This window comes from Petromyzon marinus, chromosome 72, assembly GCF_048934315.1.
Source record: "Petromyzon marinus isolate PM22_M1 ecotype Great Lakes invasive population chromosome 72, UKy_Petmar_22M1.pri1.0, whole genome shotgun sequence".
NCBI lineage: Eukaryota > Metazoa > Chordata > Hyperoartia > Petromyzontiformes > Petromyzontidae > Petromyzon > Petromyzon marinus.
The window spans coordinates 588141-614428 of NC_133738.1; the positions used below are offsets into that span (position 1 = coordinate 588141).

At 48.7% G+C, this 26288-nt stretch overlaps 1 protein-coding gene across 2 annotated transcripts in view; it reads right to left on the minus strand.

Annotated features, from left to right (window-relative positions):
- Positions 1–6504: 6504 nt before the first annotated feature.
- LOC116958093 (ribosomal protein S6 kinase beta-2-like) overlaps positions 6505–26288 on the minus strand; it is a 61234-nt gene continuing 41450 nt past the window's right edge. Inside the window, exons 10-14 of one of the 2 annotated variants that reach the window (XM_032980578.2) lie at positions 19933–19995; positions 18027–18104; positions 15866–15973; positions 11971–12095; positions 6505–7891 (exon numbers count right to left, since the gene is read on the minus strand). In XM_032980578.2, the coding sequence (XP_032836469.1) occupies positions 7567–7891; positions 11971–12095; positions 15866–15973; positions 18027–18104; positions 19933–19995 (699 nt within the window). In that variant the 3' untranslated portion in view covers positions 6505–7566. The remainder of the gene's footprint in view (positions 7892–11970; positions 12096–15865; positions 15974–18026; positions 18105–19932; positions 19996–26288) is intronic. The other variant, XM_032980580.2, reaches the window with a different exon arrangement.

Consider the following 26288-nt stretch of genomic DNA (forward strand, 5'->3'; position numbering starts at 1 on the left):
CAAATGATGATGATGATTGATGATCAAATGATGATGATGATCAAATCATGATCAAATCATGATGATGATCAAATCATGATGATGATGATTGATGATCAAATGATGATGATGATTGATGATCAAATGATGATGATCAAATCATGATCAAATGATGATGATGACCAAATGATGATGATGATGATTGATGATCAAATGATGATTGATGATCAAATTATGATCAAATGATGATGATCAAATGATGATGATCAAATGATGACAAGATAACATGATGATAAGATGATTAAATCTTGACTTAATATTCTTTGGGTCTGTCGCTAAAGTCACGTGGCAAGTTAAAGTAATTAAAATAATGCAAATAGCATCATCACGACGTTTCTACCGCAGGCATCAGGCAGGAAACATCGCGGGAGAGCTGCTACATTGACGAGCAAATCTCTTACATTGACACTCGCCAGTCTCTTACATTGACACGCCAGTCTCTTACATTGACACGCAAATCTCTTACATTGACACGCTAAGTCTCTTACATTGACACGCCAGTCTCTTACATTGACACGCCAGTCTCTTACATTGACACGCTAAGTCTCTTACATTGACACGCCAGTCACTTACATTGACACGCCAGCCTCTTACATTGACACGCCAGTCTCTTACATTGACAAGCAAATCTCTTACATTGACAAGCAAATCTCTTACATTGACACGCCAGTCTCTCTCTTACATTGACACGCTAAGTCTCTTACATTGACACGCCAGTCTCTCTCTTACATTGACAAGCAAATCTCTTACATTGACACGCTAAGTCTCTTACATTGACACGCCAGTCACTTACATTGACACGCCAGCCTCTTACATTGACACGCCAGTCTCTTACATTGACACGCAAATCTCTTACATTGACAAGCAAATCTCTTACATTGACACGCCAGTCTCTCTCTTACATTGACACGCTAAGTCTCTTACATTGACACGCCAGTCTCTCTCTTACATTGACAAGCAAATCTCTTACATTGACACGCCAGTCTCTCTCTTACATTGACAAGCAAATCTCTTACATTGACGAGCAAATCTCTTACATTGACAAGCAAATCTCTTACATTGACACTCGCCAGTCTCTCTCTTACATTGACAAGCAAATATCTTACATTGACAAGCGAATCTCTTACATTGACACGCCAGTCTCTTACATTGACAAGCAAATCTCTTGCATTGACAAGCAAACATTGACAAGCAAATCTCTTACATTGACACACCAGTCTCTTACATTGACACGCCAATCTCTCTCTTACATTGACACGCCAGTCTCTTACATTGACAAGCAAATCTCTTACATTGACACACCAGCCTCTTACATTGACACGCCAGTCTCTCTCTTACATCGACAAGCAAATCTCTTACATTGACAAGCAAATCTCTTACATTGACACGCCAGTCTCTCTCTTACATTGACAAGCAAATCTCTTACATTGACACGCCAGTCTCTCTCTTACATTGACACGCAAATCTCTTACATTGACAAGCAAATCTCTTACATTGACACGCCAGTCTCTCTCTTACATTGACACGCTAAGTCTCTTACATTGACACGCCAGTCTCTCTCTTACATTGACAAGCAAATCTCTTACATTGACAAGCGAATCTCTTACATTGACACGCCAGTCTCTTACATTGACACGCCAGTCTCTTACATTGACAAGCAAATCTCTTACATTGACACGCAAATCTCTCTCTTACATTGACAAGCAAATCTCTTACATTGACACTCGCAAATCTCTTACATTGACACTCAAATCTCTTACATTGGCACGCCAGTCTCTCTCTTACATTGACAAGCAAATCTCTTACATTGACACACCAGCCTCTTACATTGACACGCCAGTCTCTCTCTTACATTGACAAGCAAATCCCTTACATTGACAAGCGAATCTCTTACATTGACACGCCAGTCTCTTACATTGACAAGCCAGTCTCTTACATTGACAAGCAAATCTCTTGCATTGACAAGCAAATCCCTTACATTGACACGCCAGTCTCTCTCTTACATTGACAAGCAAATCTCTTACATTGACAAGCAAATTTCTTGCATTGACAAGCAAATCCCTTACATTGACAAGCAAATCTCTTGCATTGACACGCCAGTCTCTCTTACATTGACACGCCAGCCTCTTACATTGACACTCCCCAGTCTCTTACATTGACACGCCAGTCTCTTACATTGACAAGCAAATCTCTTACATTGACACGCCAGTCTCTTACATTGACAAGCAAATCTCTTACATTGACACGCCAGTCTCTTACATTGACACGCCAGTCTCTCTTACATTGACACGCCAGCCTCTTACATTGACACGCCAGCCTCTTACATTGACACGCCAGTCTCTCTTACATTGACACGCCAGTCTCTTACATTGACACGCAAATCTCTTACATTGACACGCCAGTCTCTCTTACATTGACACGCCAGTCTGTTACATTGACACGCCAGTCTCTCTCTTACATTGACAAGCCAGTCTCTTACATTGACACGCCAGTCTCTCTCTTACATTGACACGCCAGTCTCTCTCGCATTGACACACCAGCCTCTTACATTGACACGCCAGTCTCTCTCTTACATTGACACGCCAGTCTCTTACATTGACACGCCAGCCTCTTACATTGCCACGCCAGTCTCTTACATTGACACGCCAGCCTCTTACATTGACACTCCCCAGTCTCTTACATTGACACGCCAGTCTCTTACATTGACAAGCAAATCTCTTACATTGACACGCCAGTCTCTCTCTTACATTGACAAGCAAATCTCTTACATTGACACTCGCCAGTCTCTCTCTTACATTGACACGCCAGTCCCTTACATTGACACGCCAGCCTCTTACATTGACACGCAAATCTCTTACATTGACACGCCAGTCTCTTACATTGACACTCCAGTCTCTTACATTGACACGCCAGTCTCTCTCTTACATTGACATGCCAGTCTCTTACATTGACAGGCTCTCTTACAGAGGAGGAGTTGGAAACGCTGCTGCTGAGACTGGAGCGTACCACTAAGAGGTGGGGCCTTACCATCAGCCCCACCAAAACTAAGCACCTGCCTGGGTATTTTGTACCATTGGACACTCCACCCCCACAACTCCCAATCGGTGATGGGGCAGTTGTGGAGAGAGTGGAGAGTTTCCCATACCTGAGCAGTGTGCTTATGACCGGCTCCAGTTTAACAGCAGAGGTCTCACTCCGAATCAGTCGAGCGGCAATATCTTTTCATCGGTTGCGTAACACTGTGTGAATGCTACCTGGTCTGTCGCTCCGCACTAAGCTTCAGGTCTTCTCGGCCACATCTTCGCCGGTTATAAACATTTAGGCTGCGATGGCTGGGTCATGTAGCCTGCATGCCCAGCCACCGCATGCCGAAACAGCTTTTGTTCGGCCGGATCGAAGGGGCTAAACGGGCGCGGCACGGGCTAGAGAAGAGATGGAGTGACGTGGTACAGGAGGACGTGGAGCTGAGTGGACTTGCCGATAACCGGTACCAGCGGTGTCAAGATCGGCCTCTGTGGAGGAGGCTCGTGAAGGATGCTACTGGGCAGTTGGAGGCAGTCGCCCTCCAACAACAACGGAGGGCGGAGGAGCGACGCTCAGAACAACGAGCGGAGCGCCGGGTGGCTAAAGCACAGCAGGTTGCCACAGTAGGGGGCACAGGTGGTGCATCAGCCAGTCATCTCAGTCAGTCGACCCGTGGCACCTGCTGGGTCTGCCCCGTGACCTCCTGCCAGCAGGCGTTCGACACTTCACGTGGCCTCAGGGTGCACATAGCCTGGCACAAGCGTCGTGGTGACATCACCGCCACTTAGTGGCGAATGGCGGTTGTTGTTGTGTTTGTCACACCGGACGTAGCCGACCGCCCTAATCGGGAGGTGCAGTGGTGGGAAGAACAACAAAGTCCTAAAAACAACAACCACAACAACCACACCAACAACCACAACAACCACAACAACCACTTCAACCACAACAACAACCACAAGCAGCGGTTCTAAAGAGTGATCAATCTAAAATCTATGCCAGTCTATGGGTCTCTGGTGATTCTGTGGGTCTCCGTGTGGTGAGTCTATGGGTCTCTGTGTGGTGAGTCTGTGGGTCTCTGTGTAATGAGTCTATGGGTCTCTGTGTGTTGAGTCTGTGGGTCTCTGTGTGTTGAGTCTGTGGGTCTCCGTGTGGTGAGTCTATGGGTCTCTGTGTGGTGAGTCTATGTGTCTCTGTGCGAGTCTATGGGTCTCTGTGTGATGAGTCTATGGGTCTCAGTGTGGTGAGTCTATGGGCCTCCGTGTGGTGAGTCTATGGGTCTCTACGTGGTGAGTCTATGGGTCTTAGTGTGGTGAGTCTATGGGTCTCTGTGTGGTGAGTATATGGGTCTCTGTGTGGTGAGTCTATGGGTCTCTGTGTGGTGAGTCTATGGGTCTCTGCGTGGTGAGTCTATGGGTCTCCGCGTGGTGAGTCTATGGGTTTCTGTGTGAGTCTATGGGTCTCTGTGTGGTGAGTCTATGGGTCTCTGTGTGGTGAGTCTATGGGTCTCTGTGTGAGTCTATGGTTTTGTGTGTGTGTGAGTCTATGGGTCTATGTGTGTGAGTGTCGATGGGTCTCTATGTGTGAGCCTATGGGTCTCTGTGTGGTGAGTATAAGGGTCTCTGTGTGGTGAATCTATGGGTCTCTGTGTGGTGAGTCTGTGGGTCTCTGTGTGGTGAGTCTATCGATCTCTGTGTGGTGAGTCTATGGGTCTCCGTGTGGTGAGTCTATGGGTCTCTGTGTGAGTCTATGGGTCTCTGTGTGGTGAGTCTATGGGTCTCTGTGTGATGAGTCTATGGGTCTCTGTGTGTGAGTCTGTGGGTCTCTGTGTGGTGAGTCTGTGGGTCTCTGTGTGGTGAGTCTATGGGTATCTGTGTGGTGAGTCTATGGGTCTCTGTGTGGTGAGTCTATGGGTCTCTGTGTGGTGAGTCTATGGGTCTCTGTGTGATGAGTCTATGGGTCTCCGTGTGGTGAGTCTGTGGGTCTCTGTGTGGTGAGTCTATGGGTCTCTGTGTGGTGAGTCTATGGGTCTCTGTGTGGTGAGTCTATGGGTATGTGGTGAGTCGGTGGGTCTCTGTGTGGTGAGTCTATGGGTCTCTGTGTGGTGAGTCTATGGGTCTCTGTGTGGTGAGTCTATGGGTCTCTGTGTGGTGAGTCTATGGGTCTCTGTGTGAGTCTAAGGGTCTCTGTGTGAGTCTAAGGGTCTCTGTGTGGTGAGTCTATGGGTCTGTGTGTGGTGAGTCTGTGGGTCTCTGTGTGATGAGTCTATGGGTCTGTGTGTGGTGAGTCTATGGGTCTCTGTGTGGTGAGTCTATGGGTCTCTGTGTAATGTGTCTATGGGTCTCTGTGTGGTGAGTCTATGGGTCTCTGTGTGGTGAGTCTGTGGGTCTGTGTGGTGAGTCTCTGGGTCTCTGTGTGATGTGTCTATGGGTCTCTGTGTGGTGAGTCTATGGGTCTCTGTGTGGTGAGTCTCTGGGTCTCTGTGTGGTGAGTCTATGGGTCTCAATGTGGTGAGTCTATGAGTCTCTGTGTGGTGAGTCTATGCGTCTCTGTGTGATGAGTCTATGGGTCTCTGTGTGATGAGTCTATGGGTCTCTGTGTGGTGAGTCTGTGGCTCTCTGTGTGATGAGTCTGTGGGTCTCTGTGTGATGTGTCTATGGGTCTCTGTGTGGTGAGTCTATGGGTCTCTGTGTGGTGAGTCTCTGGGTCTCTGTGTGGTGAGTCTATGGGTCTCTGTGTGGTGAGTCTCTGGGTCTCTGTGTGGTGAGTCTATGGGTCTCTGTGTGGCGAGTCTGTGGGTCTCTGTGTGGTGAGTCTATGGGTCTCTGTGTGGTGAGTCTATGGGTCTCTGTGTGGTGAGTCTATGGGTCTCTGTGTGAAGAGTCTGTGGGTCTCTGTGTGGTGAGTCTACGGGTCTCTGTGTGGTGAGTCTATGAGTCTCTGTGTGGTGAGTCTGTGGGTCTATGTGTGGTGAGTCTGTGGGTCTCTGTGTGGTGAGTCTATGGGTCTCTGTGTGTGGTGAGTCTGTGGGTCTCTGTCCCGTCCAACCAAATCAACAGCTGCCGGGAGCTCCGTTCACTTAATCTTTATTTTGTGTCTTTTAAGTTAAATCCCCCACCCACCCCACCCACCCCCACCCACTCACCCCACCCACCCCCAAACAACTTTTTTTGCCCCACCACCGCGGCGTTTGGGGGGGGGGGGCTTCCTGAGCTTCGAAAACAAAATGGTCACCCCAGCGGTAAAGTAAAAAGAAGTCGGCCATTTTTTAATTGTCATGTAGGCGGCCATTTTTTTTCCCCATTGAGGCAGCCATTTTATTTACGTGGGGGCGGCCATTTTTTTACTTGGGGGCGGCCATTTTTTACGTGAGGGCAGCCATTTTGTTTACATGAGGGCGTCCATTTTGTTTAACGTGGGGGCGGCCATTTTTTACATAAGGGCAGCCATTTTGTTCACAGGATGGCAGCCACTTTTTTTACGTGGGGGCGGCCATTTTTTACATGAGGGCAGCCATTTTGTTTACGTGAGGGCAGCCATTTTGTTTACGTAAGGGCAGCCATTTTGTTTACGTGAGGGCGGCCATTTTGTTTAACATGGGGGCGGCCATTTTTTACATGAGGGCAGCCATTTTGTTCACGGGATGACGGCCATTTTTTACATGAGGGCAGCCATTTTGTTTACGTGAGGGCAGCCATTTTGTTTACGTGAGGGCAGCCATTTTGTTTACGTGAGGGCGGCCATTTTGTTTAACGTGGGGGCGGCCATTTTTTTTACATGAGGGCAGCCATTTTGTTCACGGGATGACGGCCATTTTTTACATGAGGGCAGCCATTTTGTTTACGCGAGGGCAGCCATTTTGTTTACGTGAGGGCAGCCATTTTGTTTACGTGAGGGCGGCCATTTTGTTTAACGTGGGGGCGGCCATTTTTTTTACATGAGGGCAGCCATTTTGTTCACGGGATGACGGCCATTTTTTTTCTTTACACGGGCAGGGGGGGGGGTTTGGGGGGAGGGGGTCGGCCATTTTTGTTTTTACACACCATCATTTATTCATCAATCCACACGCTCGTTAAATGTTTTTTTCTCCCCTACATTTTCTTGCTGTGGTTTTCACACCCGATGACGACGACGAGGACGATGATTTGCTGGTGCTGTTGCAGTCAAAATGTCGTGAGAATTTTATCGTTTTATATTTTTATTATTTTATTGTTTCCTTTCCTACGTGCTGGTTTTCACACCTGATGATGATCGCTGCTGCTTGTGTTGCAGTCGAAAACGTCGTGAGAATTTCATCGTTTTATATTTTTATTTTTTTAATTCTCTCCCCTCCTACGCGGTGGTGAACTTTACCGGAATAACCAAGGACGTGATTCCCTGCAGTCGCGAAAAGCCTTAAATCAACAGTTTTCTGTTTTCCGTTTCGTCCCGGATTTGGCATCTGCCCCCCGCCCCCGACACCACCCCCACCGCCACCCCCACCGCCACCCCCACCGCCCCGAGGTTTCAGCCATTGGCCGCCTTCCCCGGTTTGATCGGGAGGGGCGCGGAGGAGTTGTGGCCGGGGCTGTGGTGCTGCCGGTGCTTCGACGCCGACGACGCCCCCCTTCGGCCATCTTGGTGCGCTTTCCCTCCCGGCCTGCCGCTAGCGGAGCGAGGAGGAGGAGCTCCAACTCCTCCAGCTCCTCCAGCTCCAGCTCCTCCTCCAGCTCCACCTCCTCCAACTCCTCCCGCTCCTCCAGCTCCTCCGCCGGCGACGTTCAAGGCGGAGGAGGGGTCGTCGGCGGGGCAAGCGGCGAACGGCTCCGAGAGGGGGTTGAACTTGACGGGGCTTTGGGGGCAGAAACACAAATTGGGCAGCAACGTCAACCCTCGACGGTGACGCCGGCCAAGCGGCCAATCGGCGGCGGCGGCGGTGAGCGCCGCCGCCGCCGATTGGCCGACGTCGGCGCAAACGCCGAGACAACAAAGAGGCTCTGTCCATGTCGCCAGGTGTCGCTGGTACCGCAGCTTTGTTGAGGTTACATAGAGATGCACAGAGAAACACAGAGACACACAGAGACGCATAGAGACCCACAGAGATGCATAGAGATACACAGAGACACACAGAGACACAGAGAGACGCACAGAGACGCACAGACACACACAGAGACACAGAGATACATAGAGACACACAGAGATACATAGAGGTACACAGAGATACACAGAGACACACAGTGACACACAGAGACACATAGAGACACACAGTGACACACAGAGACACATAGAGACACACATAGATACATAGAGACACATAGAGACACACAGTGACACACAGAGACACATAGAGACACACAGAGACGCACAGAGACACACAGAGACACACAGAGACACACAGAAACACACAGAAACACATAGAGGTACATAGAGACACATAGAGACACACAGAGATACAATGAAGCTCTGTTCATGTCGCTAGCTGCCGCTGGTGCCGCAGCTTTGTTGAGGTACACAGAGACACACAGAGACACACAGAGATACATAGATACACACAGAGATACATAGAGGTACACAGAGACACACAGAGACACAGAGAAACACATAGAGACACACAGAGACACACAGAGACACACAGAGACACACAGAGACACAGAGAAACACACAGAGACACACAGAGACACACAGAGACACACAGAGATACATAGATACACACAGAGATACATAGAGGTACACAGAGACACACAGAGACACAGAGAAACACATAGAGACACACAAAGACACACAGAGACACACAGAGACACACAGAGACACAGAGAAACACACAGAGACACACAGAGACACACAGAGACGCACAGATATACATAGAGACACATAGAGACACACAGAGACACACAGAGACACACAGACACACAGAGATACATAGAGGTACATAGAGACATATAGAGACGCACAGAGATACATAGACACACAGAGATACATAGAGGTACATAGAGACATACAGAGACACAGAGATACAATGAAGCTCTGTTCATGTCGCCAGCTGCTGCTGGTGCAGCACTTTGTTGAGGTACATAGAGATGCACAGAGACCCATAGAGACCCATAGAGACACACAGAGACACACAGAGACACACAGAGACACACAGAGATACATAAAGATACATAGAGATGCACAGAGACACATAGAGACACACAGAGACACAATGAAGCTCTGTTCATGTCGCCAGCTGCTGCTGGTGCAGCACTTTGTTGAGGTACATAGAGACGCACAGAGACCCATAGAGACCCATAGAGACACACAGAGACACACAGAGACACACAGAGACACACAGAGATACATAAAGATACATAGAGATGCACAGAGACACATAGAGATGCATAGAGACACACAGAGATACATAGAGATACATATAGACACACAGAGACCCATAGAGATACACAGAGACCCATATGGATACATAGAGACACACATAGACATATAGAGATGCATAGAGACACATAGAGCTACATAGAGACACACAGATATACACAGAAATACATAGAGACACACAGAGACACACAGAGACCCATAGAGATACATAGAGACACAGAGACATATAGAGATACATAGAGACACACAGAGACACACAAAGACACATAGAGACCCATAGAGATACATAGAAACCCATAGAGACCCATAGCGATACATAGAGACCCATAGAGATACATAAAGACCCATAGATATACATAGAGACCCATAGAGATACATAGATACCCATAGAGACCCATAGAGATACATAGAGACTCACAGAGATACATAGAGACTCACAGAGATACATAGAGACTCACAGAGATACATAGAGACTCACAGAGATACATAGAGACTCACAGAGATACATAGAGCCCCACAGAGATACATAGAGACCCACATAGATACAGAGAGACCCATAGAGATACACAGAGACCCATAGAGATCCAAAAACCCATGCTAAAAGATGAACCAACTCACTCACCCACTCACTCACTCACCCACTCACTCACTCATTTACCCACTCACCCACCCACCCACTCACTCACCCACCCACCCACTCACTCACTCACCCACTCACTCACCCACTCACCCACCAACCCACTCACCCACTCACTCACCCACTCACCCACCAACCCACTCACCCACTCACCCACTCACCCACCAACCCACTCACCCACTCACTCACCCACTCACCCACCAACCCACTCACCCACTCACCCAACAACCCACTCACTCACTCACCCACTCACTCACCCACTCACCCACCAACCCACTCACCTACTCACTCACTTACCCACTCACCCACCCACCCACTCACTCACTCACCCACTCACTCACCCACTCACTCAATCACTCACCCACCCACTCACCCACCCACTCACTCACTCACTCACCCACTCACTCACCCACTCACCCACTCACTCACCCACTCACTCACTCACCCACCCACTCACTCACTCACTCACCCACTCACTCACTCACTCACCCACCCACTCACCCACCCACTCACTCACTCACTCACCCACTCACTCACCCACTCACTCACTCACCCACCCACTCACTCACTCACTCACCCACCCACTCACCCACTCACCCACCCACTCACTCACCCACACACCCACTCACCCACTCACCCACTCACTCACTCACCCACCTACTCACTCACCCACTCACCCACCCACTCACTCACCCACTCACCCACTCACTCACCCACTCACTCACCCACTCACTCACCCACTCACTCACCCACTCACTCACCCACTCACTCACTCACCCACTCACTCACTCACTCACCCACTCACTCACCTACTCACTCACTCACCTACTCACTCACCCACTCACTCACCCACTCACCCACCCACTCACTCACCCACTCACTCACTCACTCACCCACTCACTCACCCACTCACTCACCCACTCACTCACTCACCCACTCACTCACTCACCCACTCACTCACTCACCTACTCACTCACTCACTCACCCACTCACCCACTCACCCACCCACTAACTCACTCACCCACCCACCCACCCACTCACTCACCCACTCACCCACTCACCCACTCACTCACCCACTCACTCACCCACTCACCCACTCACTCACTCACCCACCCACTCACTCACTCACTCACCCACTCACTCACTCACTCACCCACCCACTCACCCACCCACTCACTCACTCACTCACCCACTCACTCACCCACTCACTCACTCACCCACCCACTCACTCACTCACTCACCCACCCACTCACCCACTCACCCACCCACTCACTCACCCACACACCCACTCACCCACTCACCCACTCACTCACTCACCCACCTACTCACTCACCCACTCACCCACCCACTCACTCACCCACTCACCCACTCACTCACCCACTCACTCACCCACTCACTCACCCACTCACTCACCCACTCACTCACCCACTCACTCACTCACCCACTCACTCACTCACTCACCCACTCACTCACCTACTCACTCACTCACCTACTCACTCACCCACTCACTCACCCACTCACCCACCCACTCACTCACCCACTCACTCACTCACTCACCCACTCACTCACCCACTCACTCACCCACTCACTCACTCACCCACTCACTCACTCACCCACTCACTCACTCACCTACTCACTCACTCACTCACTCACCCACTCACCCACTCACTCACCCACTCACCCACCCACTAACTCACTCACCCACCCACCCACCCACTCACTCACCCACTCACCCACTCACCCACTCACTCACCCACTCACTCACTCACCCACTCACTCACTCACCCACTCACTCACTCACCCACTCACTCACTCACCTACTCACTCACTCACTCACCTACTCACCCACTCACTCACCCACTCACCCACCCACTCACCCCCCCACCCACTCCCCCCCGCTCCCCCCCACTCCCCCCCCCCCCCACCTGAGGGCCGTGAGGTGGGGGCTGTCGCTGTGGTGGCCCCTGCAGCGAGGGGAGCGCACCTTGGGCTGGAACGAGAATCGCTCCTTCAGGCTGTGCAGCACGGACGGGGCCACGTACGTGAAGCCCTGCGGGGGCGGGGCGAGGGGCGGGGCGAGGGGCGGGGCGAGGGGCGGGGCGAGGGGGGAGGAGGGGCGGGGGGAGGAGGGGCAGGGGGAGGGGCGGGGGGATGGCGGGGGGAGGGGCGGGGGGAGGGGCGGGGGGAGGGGTGGGGCGAGGGGAAAGGGGGCGGAGTCAGCGGCAGGGATCATCACGTGGGGAGTTACATAGAGATACATAGAGATACATAGAGACCCATAGAGACACATAGAGACCCATAGAGATACATAGAGATACATAGAGACCCATAGAGATACATAGAGACCCATAGAGTTAGATAGAGATACATAGAGACCCATAGAGATACATAGAGATACATAGAGACCCATAGAGATACATAGAGATACATAGAGACCCATAGAGATACATAGAGACCCATAGAGATACATAGAGATACATAGAGACCCATAGAGATACATAGAGACCCATAGAGACCCATAGAGATACATAGAGACCCATAGAGAAACATAGAGACACATAGAGACACATAGAGATACATAGAGACCCATAGAGATACATAGAGACCCATAGAGATACATAGAGAACCACAGAGACCCATAGAGAACCACAGAGACCCATAGAGATACAGAGAGACCCATAGAGACCCATAGAGACACATGGAGATACATAGAGACCCATATAGATACATAGAGACCCATAGAGATACATAGAGACCCATAGAGATACATAGAGACCCATATAGATACATAGAGACCCATAGAGATACATAGAGACCCATAGAGATACATAGAGACCCATATAGATACATAGAGACCCATATAGATACATAGAGACCCATATAGATACATAGAGACCCATAGAGACCCATAGAGACCCATAGAGATACATAGAGATACAGAGACCCATAGAGACCCATAGAGATACACAGAAATACATAGAAACCCATAGAGATACATAGAGATACATAGAGACCCATAGAGATACATAGAGACCCATAGAGACCCATAGAGATACATAGAGATACATAGAGACCCATAGAGATACATAGAGACCCATAGAGATACATAGAGACCCATAGAGATACACAGAGATAGAGACCCATAAAGATACATAGAAATACATAGAGACCCATAGAGAAACATAGAGATACATAGAGACCCATAGAGATACATAGAGATACATAGAGACCCATAGAGATACATAGAGACCCATAGAGATACATTGAGATACATGGAGACCCACAGAGATACATAGAGATACATAGAGATACATAGAGACCCACATAGACCCATAGAGATACATAGAGACCCATAGAGATACATAGAGATACATAGGGACCCATAGAGATACATAGAGATGCATAGAGATACATAGAGACACATAGAGATACATAGAGACCCATAGAGACCCATTGAGACACATAGAGACCCATAGAGACCCATGGAGATACATAGAGACCCATAGAGACCCAAAGAGATACATAGAGATACATAGAGACCCATAGAGATACATAGAGATACATAGAGACACATAGAGACCCATAGAGACGCATAGAGATACATAGAGACCCATAGAGACCCATAGAGATACATAGAGACCCATAGAGATAAATAGAGACCCATAGAGATACATAGAGACCCATAGAGATACATAGAGACCCATATAGATACATAGAGACCCATATAGATACATAGAGACCCATAGAGATACATAGAGACCCATAGAGACCCATAGAGATACATAGAGATACAGAGACCCATAGAGACCCATAGAGATACACAGAAATACATAGAAACCCATAGAGATACATAGAGATACATAGAGACCCATAGAGATACATAGAGACCCATAGAGACCCATAGAGATACATAGAGATACATAGAGATACATAGAGACCCATAGAGATACATAGAGACCCATAGAGATACATAGAGACCCATAGAGATACATAGAGACCCATAGAGATACATAATGACCCATAGAGATACACAGAGATAGAGACCCATAAAGATACATAGAAATACATAGAGACCCATAGAGAAACATAGAGATACATAGAGACCCATAGAGATACATAGAGATACATAGAGACCCATAGAGATACATAGAGACCCATAGAGATACATTGAGATACATGGAGACCCACAAAGATACATAGAGATACATAGAGATACATAGAGACCCACATAGACCCATAGAGATACATAGAGACCCATAGAGATACATAGAGATACATAGGGACCCATAGAGATACATAGAGACGCATAGAGATACATAGAGACACATAGAGATACATAGAGACCCATAGAGATACATAGAGACTCATAGAGAACCATAGAGACCCATTGAGACACATAGAGACCCATAGAGACCCATGGAGATACATAGAGACCCATAGAGACCCATAGAGATACACAGAGATACATAGAGACCCATAGAGATACATAGAGATACATAGAGACACATAGAGACCCATAGAGACCCATAGAGACGCATAGAGATGCATAGAGACCCATAGAGACCCATAGAGATACATAGAGATACATAGAGACCCATAGAGATAAATAGAGACCCATAGAGATACATAGAGACCCATAGGATACATAGAGATACATAGAGACCCATAGAGATACATAGAGACCCATAGAGATACAGAGACCCACAGAGATACATAGAGACCCATAGAGATACATAGAGACCCATAGAGATACAGAGACCCATAGAGATAAATAGAGACCCATAGAGACCCATAGATGTACATAGAGACCCATAGAGATACATAGAGACACATAGAGATACATAGAGACCCATAGAGATACATAGACACACATAGAGATACATAGAGACCCATAGAGACCCACAATGATACATAGAGACCCATAGAGATACATAGAGATACATAGAGACACACAGAGACCCATAGAGATACATAGAGATACATAGAGACCCATAGAGATACATAGAGACCCATAGAGACCCATAGAGATACATAGAGACCCACGACTTCCTGAGTACCAGGTGAGGTAGACAACCTCTCACTGGGCTAGAGAGACCCACGACTTCCCGAGTACCTGGCGAGGTAGTCAACATCTCACTGGGCTAGGGAGACCCACGACTTCCTGAGTACCTGGCGAGGTAGTCAACATCTCACCGGGGGTAGAGAGAGACCCACGACTTCCTGAGTACCAGGCGAGGTAGTCAACATCTCACTGGGCTAGAGAGACCCACGACTTCCTGAGTACCTGGCGAGGTAGTCAACATCTCACTGGGCTAGAGAGACCCACGACTTCCTGAGTACCAGGCGAGGTAGTCAACATCTCACCGGGGGTAGAGAGAGACCTACGACTTCCTGCGTACCAAGCGAGGTAGTCAACATCTCACTGGGCTAGAGAGACCCACGACTTCCTGAGTACCAGGCGAGGTAGTCAACATCTCACTGGGCTAGAGAGAGATCCACGACTTCCTGAGTACCAGGCGAGGTAGTCAACATCTCACCGGGGTAGATAGACCCACGACTTCCTGAGTACCAGGCGAGGTAGTCAACATCTCACTGGGCTAGAGAGACCCACGACTTCCTGAGTACCAGGCGAGGTAGTCAACATCTCACCGGGGGTAGAGAGAGACCTACGACTTCCTGCGTACCAAGCGAGGTAGTCAACATCTCACTGGGCTAGAGAGACCCACGACTTCCTGAGTACCAGGCGAGGTAGTCAACATCTCACTGGGCTAGAGAGACCCACGACTTCCTGAGTACCAGGCGAAGTAGTCAACATCTCACCTGAAACGCAAGGTCCGCGCTGTGACTCAGGGAGCTATCATCCGGGCTGTCGACGGGCGGCTGCTTCGTGAACTTGGCATCAAAGTGTCGCACGTCATCCTCCGATTGCTACAACATCAACAACATCATCATCAACATCAACAACATCAACATCATCAGCAACATCAACAACATCATCATCATCAACAACATCATCAACAACATCAATAACATCAACATCATCAACATCAACAACATCATCATCAACAACATCATCAACATCATCATCATCACTATCATCATCAACAACATCATCATCAACATAAACAACATCAATAACATCATCAACATCATCAACATCATCAACATCATCACCAACGTCATCAACATCAACAACATCATCATCACTATCATCATCAACAACATCATCAACATCATCATCATCATCACTATCATCATCAACATCATCATCAACATAAACAACATCAATAACATCAACATCATCAGCAACATCAACGACATCATCATCACTATTATCATCAACAACATCATCAACATCATCATCATCACTATCATCATCAACAACATCATCAACATAAACAACATCAATAACATCAACAACATCATCAACATCAACAACATCATCATCAGCAACATCATCAACATCATCACTATCATCATCAACAACATCATCAACATCATCATCATCACTATCATCATCAACAACATCATCATCAACATAAACAACATCAATAACATCAACATCATCAGCAACATCAACGACATCATCATCACTATTATCATCAACAACATCATCAACATCATCATCATCACTATCATCATCAACAACATCATCAACATAAACAACATCAATAACATCAACATCATCAGCAACATCAACAACATCATCATCAACAACATCAACATCATCATCATCACTATCATCATCAACAACATCATCATCAACATAAACAACATCAATAACATCATCAACATCATCATCAACGTCATCAACATCAACAACATCATCATCACTATCATCATCAACAACATCATCAACATCATCATCATCATCATCACTATCATCATCAACAACATCATCATCAACATAAACAACATCAATAACATCAACATCATCAGCAACATCAACGACATCATCATCACTATCATCATCAACAACATCATCAACATCATCACTATCATCATCAACAACATCATCAACATAAACAACATCAATAACATCAACATCATCAGCAACATCAACAACATCATCATCATCAACAACATCATCATCAACATCATCAAAATCAACATCATCAACATCAACAACATCATCAACATCGATACCAACACCATCAACATCATCATCAACATCATAAAACCAACATCACCAACATAATCATCACCATCAACATCATCAACATCAACATCATCAACATCATCAACATCATCAACAACAAAATCATCAACATCAACATGATCAACATCATTATCAATGTCATCAACATCACCAACGAGTGGTGAGTGGTGAGTGAGTGGTCAGTGAGTGGATAGTGAGTGAATGGTGAGTGAGTGAGTGGTGAGTGAATGGTGAGTGAGTGAGTGAGTGGTGAGCGAGTGGTGAGTGGTGAATGAGTGGTGAGTGGGTGAATGGTGAGTGAGTGGTGAGTGAGTGGTGACTGAGTGCTGAGTGAGTGGTGAGTGAGTGAGTGGGTGAGTGAGTAGGTGGGTGAGTGAGTGAGTGGGTGTGTGAGTGGGTGAGTGAGTGGGTGGGTGAGTGAGTGGGTGAGTGAGTGAGTGGGTGTGTGAGTGGGTGAGTGAGTGGTGAGTGAGTGGTGAGTGAGTGAGTGGTGAGTGAGTGAGTGGTGAGTGGGTGGTGAGTGAGTGGTGAGTGAGTGGTGAGTGAGTGGTGAGTAAGTGGTGAGTGAGTGAGTGAGTGGTGAGTGAGTGAGTGGTGAGTGAGTGGTGAGTGAGTGGTGAGTAAGTGGTGAGTGAGTGGTGAGTGAGTGAGTGGTGAGTGAGTGGTGAGTGAGTGAGTGGTGAGTGGGTGGTGAGTAAGTGGTGAGTGAGTGGTGAGTGAGTGAGTGAGTGGTGAGTGAGTGAGTGAGTGGTGAGTGAGTGAGTGGTGAGTGAGCGGTGAGTGAGTGGTGAGTGAGTGGTGAGTGAGTGGTGGCCTACTCACCAGGCAAGGCCTAAACGGAGGCTCCGCTTTGCGTGAGAGTAAGTCAGCCCAGGGCGTTAGCTTGAAGAATGGGTGAGCCTAGCAACATCAACACCAGCAACATCATCAACACCATCATCACTACCATCAACATCACCATCACCAACATCAATACCATCATCACTACCATCAAATCATCACCATCATCAATACCATCATCACTACCATCAACATCATCACCATCATCAATACCTAGCAACATCACCATCAACATCACCATCACCAACATCAATACCATCATCAATACCATCACTACCATCATCAACATCACCAACATCAGCAACATCACCATCAACATCACCACCATCACTACCATCACTAACATCAATACCATCAATACTATCACGATCATCAATACCATCACTGTCATCAATACCATCACCATCATCAATACCATCATCAACACCACCACCATTACCATCATCAATACCATCACCATCACCACTACCATCACCACTATCACCATCACCACTACCATCAACACCATCACCACAATCACCACCATCACCATCACCACCATCAATACCATCACCATCATCACCACCATCACTACCATCACCGCCATCACTACCATCACTACCATCGCCACCATCACCATCATCAATACCATCAAAACCATCACCACCATCACTATCATCAATACCATCACCACCATCGCCACCATCATCACCACCATCACCATCATCAATACCATCACCATCACCACCATCACCACCATCACTACCATCACCATCACCACCATCACCACCACCATCATCAATACCATCACCACCATCACCACCATCACTATCATCAATACCATCACCACCATCACCATCATCACTACCATAACTACCATCACCATCACCACCATCACCACCATCATCATCACCATCACCACCATCACCATCATCAATACCATCACCATCATCATCACTACCATCAACATCACCACCATCACCATCATCACCATCATCACTACCATCATCACTACCATCACTACCATCACCACCATCACCACCATCACCACTACCATCACTACCATCACCACCATCACCATCATCAATACCATCACCACCATCACCACCATCACCACCATCACCATCATCATCACCACCACCATCACTACCATCACCACCATCACCATCATCACCACCATCACCACCATCACCACCACCATCAACATCACCACCATCACCACCATCATCACCATCATCACCACCATCACCACCACCATCAACATCACCACCATCACCACCATCATCACCATCATCACCACCATCACCACCACCACCATCACCACCACCACCACCATCACCACCATCACTACCACCACCATCACCACCATCACCACCACCATCACCACCACCACCACCACTATCACCACCACCACCACCATCATCACCACCATCACCACCACCATCACCACCATCACCACCACCATCACCACCACCATCACCACCACCACCATCACCACCACCATCACCACCATCACCACCATCATCACCATCATCACCACCATCACCACCACCACCATCACCACCATCACCACCATCACCACCACCACCATCACCACCACCACCATCACCACCATCACCACCACCACCACCATCACCACCACCATCACCACCACCACCATCACCACCATCATCACCACCACCACCATCACCACCACCACCATCACCACCACCACCATCACCACCATCATCACCACCACCACCACCATCACCACCACCACCATCACCACCACCACCATCACCACCATCACCACCACCACCATCATCACCACCACCACCATCACCACCATCACCACCACCACCACCATCACCACCATCACCACCACCATCACCACCATCACCATCATCACCACCACCATCACCATCATCACCTTCACGTCATCCACGTCGCGTGTTCCCGCTCCTAGCCGGTTGGAGTGGTTCTTCTTCAGCAACTAAACACACACAGACACACACACACACAGACACACAGACACACACACAGACACACACACAGACACACACACACAGACACACACACAGACACACACAGACACACACACAGACACACACACAGACACACACACAGACAGACACACACACACACAGACACACAGAGACACACACACAGACACACAGACATACACACACAGACACACACACACAGACACACACACAGAGACACACACACAGACACACACACAGAGACACACAGACACAGACACACACACAGACACACACACAGAGACACACACAGACACACACACAGAGACACACACAGACACAGAGTCACACACACAGAGACACACACAGACACACACACACAGAGACACACACAGACATACACACAGAGACACACACACATACAGACAAAGATCCCCCATATAGCCTTAAGTGCTGTTAGCGAGCACCTATGAAGGCCGGAACGGTACACGAGAGGGTGGGTGGCCAGCACCACGCCCGACCGCCTTTGTCTCCCTAGTGGCGATGTTTACACACCGCACCAGGTACTCATTTGAGGCTGAGTCGACCTAGGGGAGGCCCGGGACCGGTTCAGATAATCGTCACCGGTGTTGGCCGTGAGCAGGAATCGAACCCGGGTCGCCAGGTTCATAGCGCAGCGTAGCGCTAACCACACACATACTCTGTGTGTGTGTGTCTCTGTGTGTGTCTCTGTGTGTGTCTCTCTGTGTGTGTCTCTGTGTGCGAGTCTCTGTATCTGTGTGTGTGTCTCTGTGTGTCTCTGTGTGTGTCTCTGTGTGTCTCTGTGTGTGTCTCTGTGTGTGTCTCTGTGTGCGTCTGTGTGTCTGTGTGTGGGTCTCTGTGTGTATCTGTGTGTGTCTCTGTGTGTGTCTGTGTGTGTGTCTGTGTGTGTCTGGGTGTCTCTATGTGTGTCTCTGTGTGTGTCTCTGTGTGTCTCTCTGTGTGTGTCTCTGTGTGTGAGTCTCTGTATCTCTGTGTGTGTCTCTGTGTGTCTGTGTGTGTGTCTGTGTGTGTGTGTGTCTCTGTGTGTGTCTCTATGTGTTTCTCTGTGTGTGTCTCTGTGTGTCTCTCTGTGTGTGTCTCTGTGTGTGAGTCTCTGTATCTCTGTGTGTGTCTCTGTGTGTCTCTGTGTGTCTCTGTGTGTCTCCGTGTGTCTCTGTGTATCTCTGTGTGCGTCTGTGTGTCTCTGTGTGTGTCTCTGTGTGTGTCTCTGTGTGTCTGTGTGTGTGTCTCTGTGTCTCTGTGTGTGTCTCTGTGTGTGTCTCTGTGTGTGTCTCTGTGTGTCTCTGTGTGTGTCTCTGTGTGTCTTTGCCTCTGTGTGTCTCTGTGTGTCTCTGTGTGTCTCTCTGTGTGTCTCTGTGTGTGTCTCTGTGTGTCTCTGTGTGTCTCTGTGTGTCTCTCTGTGTCTGTGTGTGTCTGTCTGTGTCTCTGTGTGTCTCTGTGTGTCTCTGTGTGTGTGTCTCTGTGTGTCTCTGTGTGTCTCTGTGTGTGTGTCTGTGTGTCTCTGTGTGTGTCTCTGTGTGTGTCACTGTGTGTGTCTGTGTGTCTCTGTGCGTGTCTCTGTGTGTGTCTCTGTGTGTCTCTGTGTGTCTCTGTGTGTCTCTGTGTGTGTGTCTATGTGTGTGTCTCTGTGTGTCTCTCTGTCTGTCTCTGTGTGTCTCTGTGTGTGTCTCTGTGTGTCTCTGTGTGTCTCTGTCTGTGTGTCTCTGTGTGTCTCTGTGTGTCTCTGTGTGTCTCTGTCTGTGTGTCTCTGTGTGTGTCTCTGTGTTTGTCTGTGTGTCGCTGTGTGTCTCTGTGTGTCTCTGTCTCTGTGTGTCTCTGTGTGTCTCTGTGTGTCTCTGTCTCCGTGTGTCTCTGTGTGTCTCTGTGTGTCTCTGTGTGTCTCTGTGTGTGTCTCTGTGTGTCTCTGTGTGTGTCTCTGTGTGTCTCTGTGTTTGTCTTTCACCTTCTTGAGAAGGTCGCGAGAGTCTGGAGTGAGGTAGGGAGGGAAGTTCACTTTGTGTGTGTCTCTGTGTGTCTCTGTGTGTCTCTGTGTGTCTCTGTGTTTGTCTCTGTGTTTGTCTCTCTGTGTGTGTCTCTGTGTGTGTGTCTCTGTGTGTCCCTGTGTGTCTCTGTGTGTCTCTGTGTGTCTCTGTGTTTGTCTCTGTGTGTCTCTGTGTGTCTCTGTGTGTCTCTGTGTTTGTCTCTGTGTGTCTCTGTGTGTCTCTGTGTGTCTCTGTGTGTCTCTGTGTGTGTCTTTCACCTTCTTGAGAAGGTCGCGAGAGTCTGGAGTGAGGTAGGGAGGGAAGTTCACTTTGTGTGTGTCTCTGTGTGTCTCTGTGTGTCTCTGTGTGTCTCTGTGTGTCTCTGTGTCTTTGTGTGTGTCTTTCACCTTCTTGAGAAGGTCGCGAGAGTCTGGAGTGAGGTAGGGAGGGAAGTTCACTTTGTGTGTGTCTCTGTGTGTCTCTGTGTGTCTCTGTGTGTCTCTGTTTGTGTCTTTCACCTTCTTGAGAAGGTCGCGAGAGTCTGGAGTGAGGTAGGGAGGGAAGTTCACTTTGTGTGTGTCTCTGTGTGTCTCTGTGTGTCTCTGTGTGTCTCTGTGTGTCTCTGTGTGTCTCTGTGTGTCTGTGTGTGTCTCTGTGTGTCTCTGTGTTTGTCTTTCACCTTCTTGAGAAGGTCGCGAGAGTCTGGAGTGAGGTAGGGAGGGAAGTTCACTCTGTGTGTGTCTCTGTGTGTCTCTGTGTGTCTCTGTGTGTCTCTGTGTGTCTCTGTGTGTCTCTGTGTGTGTCTTTCACCTTCTTGAGAAGGTCGCGAGAGTCTGGAGTGAGGTAGGGAGGGAAGTTCACTTTGTGTGTGTCTCTGTGTGTCTCTGTGTGTCTCTGTGTGTGTCTCGGTGTGTCTCTGTGTGTCTCTGTGTGTCTCTGTGTTTGTCTTTCACCTTCTTGAGAAGGTCGCGAGAGTCTGGAGTGAGGTAGGGAGGGAAGTTCACTTTGTGTGTGTCTCTGTGTGTCTCTGTGTGTGTCTGTGTGTCTCTGTGTGTCTCTGTGTGTCTCTGTGTGTCTCTGTTTGTGTCTTTCACCTTCTTGAGAAGGTCGCGAGAGTCTGGAGTGAGGTAGAGAGGGAAGTTCACTTTGTGTGTGTCTCTGTGTGTCTCTGTGTGTGTCTCTGTGTGTCTCTGTGTGTCTCTGTTTGTGTCTTTCACCTTCTTGAGAAGGTCGCGAGAGTCTGGAGTGAGGTAGGGAGGGAAGTTCACTTTGTGTGTGTCTCTGTGTGTCTCTGTGTTCGTCTTTCACCTTCTTGAGAAGGTCGCGAGAGTCTGGACTGAGGTAGGGAGGGAAGTTCACTTTGTGTGTGTCTCTGTGTGTCTCTGTGTGTGTCTGTGTGTCTCTGTGTGTCTCTGTGTGTCTCTGTGTGTCTCTGTGTCTTTGTGTGTGTCTTTCACCTTCTTGAGAAGGTCGCGAGAGTCTGGGGTGAGGTAGGGAGGGAAGAACACTTTGTGTGTGTCTCTGTGTGTCTCTGTGTGTCTCTGTGTGTCTCTGTGTGTCTCTGTGTGTCTCTGTGTGTCTCTGTGTTTGTCTTTCACCTTCTTGAGAAGGTCGCGAGAGTCTGGAGTGAGGTAGGGAGGGAAGTTCACTTTGTGTGTGTCTCTGTGTGTCTCTGTGTGTCTCTGTGTGTCTCTGTGTGTCTCTGTTTGTGTCTTTCACCTTCTTGAGAAGGTCACGAGAGTCTGGAGTGAGGTAGGGAGGGAAGTTCACTTTGTGTGTGTCTCGGTGTGTCTCTGTGTGTCTCTGTGTGTCTCTGTTTGTGTCTTTCACCTTCTTGAGAAGGTCGCGAGAGTCTGGTGTGAGGTAGGGAGGGAAGTTCACTTTGTGTGTGTCTCTGTGTGTCTCTGTGTGTCTCTGTGTGTCTCTGTTTGTGTCTTTCACCTTCTTGAGAAGGTCGCGAGACTCTGGAGTGAGGTAGGGAGGGAAGAACACTTTGTGTGTGTCTCTGTGTGTCTCTGTGTGTCTCTGTGTGTCTCTGTGTCTCTGTGTGTCTCTGTGTGTCTCTGTGTGTGTCTTTCACCTTCTTGAGAAGGTCGCGAGAGTCTGGAGTGAGGTAGGGAGGGAAGTTCACTTTGTGTGTGTCTCTGTGTGTCTCTGTGTGTCTCTGTGTGTCTCTGTGTGTGTCTTTCACCTTCTTGAGAAGGTCGCGAGAGTCTGGAGTGAGGTAGGGAGGGAAGTTCACTTTGTGTGTGTCTCTGTGTGTCTCTGTGTGTCTCTGTGTGTGTCTCGGTGTGTCTCTGTGTGTCTCTGTGTGTCTCTGTGTTTGTCTTTCACCTTCTTGAGAAGGTCGCGAGAGTCTGGAGTGAGGTAGGGAGGGAAGTTCACTCTGTGTGTGTCTCTGTGTGTCTCTGTGTGTCTCTGTTTGTCTCTGTGTGTCTCTGTTTGTGCTTTTCACCTTCTTGAGAAGGTCGCGAGAGTCTGGAGTGAGGTAGGGAGGGAAGTTCACTTTGTGTGTGTCTCTGTGTGTCTCTGTGTGTCTCTGTGTGTGTCTTTCACCTTCTTGAGAAGGTCGCGAGAGTCTGGAGTGAGGTAGGGAGGGAAGTTCACTTTGTGTGTGTCTCTGTGTGTCTCTGTGTGTCTCTGTGTGTCTCTGTGTGTGTCTTTCACCTTCTTGAGAAGGTCGCGAGAGTCTGGAGTGAGGTAGGGAGGGAAGTTCACTTTGTGTGTGTCTCTGTGTGTCTCTGTGTGTCTCTGTGTGTCTGTTTGTGTCTTTCACCTTCTTGAGAAGGTCGCGAGAGTCTGGAGTGAGGTAGGGAGGGAAGTTCACTTTGTGTGTGTCTCTGTGTGTCTCTGTGTGTCTCTGTGTGTCTCTGTGTGTCTCTGTGTGTCTCTGTGTGTCTCTGTGTGTGTGTCTTTCACCTTCTTGAGAAGGTCGCGAGAGTCTGGAGTGAGGTAGGGAGGGAAGTTCACTTTGTGTGTGTCTCTGTGTGTCTCTGTGTGTCTCTGTGTGTCTCTGTGTGTCTCTGTGTGTCTCTGTTTGTGTCTTTCACCTTCTTGAGAAGGTCGCGAGAGGCTGGAGTGAGGTAGGGAGGGAAGTTCACTTTGTGTGTGTCTCTGTGTGTCTCTGTGTGTCTCTGTGTGTCTCTGTGTGTGTCATTCACCTTCTTGAGAAGGTCGCGAGAGTCTGGAGTGAGGTAGGGAGGGAAGTTCACTTTGTGTGTGTCTCTGTGTGTCTCTGTGTGTCTCTGTGTGTGTCTTTCACCTTCTTGAGAAGGTCGCGAGAGTCTGGAGTGAGGTAGGGAGGGAAGTTCACTTTGTGTGTCTCTCCGTGTGTCTCTGTGTGTCTCTGTGTGTCTCTGTGTGTGTCTTTCACCTTCTTGAGAAGGTCGCGAGAGTCTGGAGTGAGGTAGGGAGGGAAGTTCACTTTGTGTGTGTCTCTGTGTGTCTCTGTGTGTCTGTGTGTGTCTTTCACCTTCTTGAGAAGGTCGCGAGAGACTGGAGTGAGGTAGGGAGGGAAGTTCACTTTGTGTGTGTCTCTGTGTGTCTCTGTGTGTCTCTGTGTGTGTCTCTGTTTGTGTCTTTCACCTTCTTGAGAAGGTCGCGAGAGGCTGGAGTGAGGTAGGGAGGGAAGTTCACTTTGTGTGTGTCTCTGTGTGTCTCTGTGTGTCTCTGTGTGTCTCTGTGTGTCTCTGTGTGTGTCATTCACCTTCTTGAGAAGGTCGCGAGAGTCTGGAGTGAGGTAGGGAGGGAAGTTCACTTTGTGTGTGTCTCTGTGTGTCTCTGTGTGTCTCTGTGTGTCTCTGTGTGTGTCTTTCACCTTCTTGAGAAGGTCGCGAGAGACTGGAGTGAGGTAGGGAGGGAAGTTCACTTTGTGTGTCTCTGTGTGTCTCTGTGTGTCTGTGTGTGTCTCTGTGTGTCTCTGTGTGTCTCTGTGTGTCTCTGTGTGTCTCTGTGTGTCTCTGTTTGTGTCTTTCACCTTCTTGAGAAGGTCGCGAGAGTCTGGAGTGAGGTAGGGAGGGAAGTTCACTTTGTGTGTCTCTCTGTGTGTCTCTGTGTGTCTCTGTGTGTCTCTGTGTGTCTCTGTGTGTCTCTGTGTGTGTCATTCACCTTCTTGAGAAGGTCGCGAGAGTCTGGAGTGAGGTAGGGAGGGAAGTTCACTTTGTGTGTGTCTCTGTGTGTCTCTGTGTGTCTCTGTGTGTGTCTCGGTGTGTCTCTGTGTGTCTCTGTGTGTCTCTGTGTTTGTCTTTCACCTTCTTGAGAAGGTCGCGAGAGTCTGGAGTGAGGTAGGGAGGGAAGTTCAC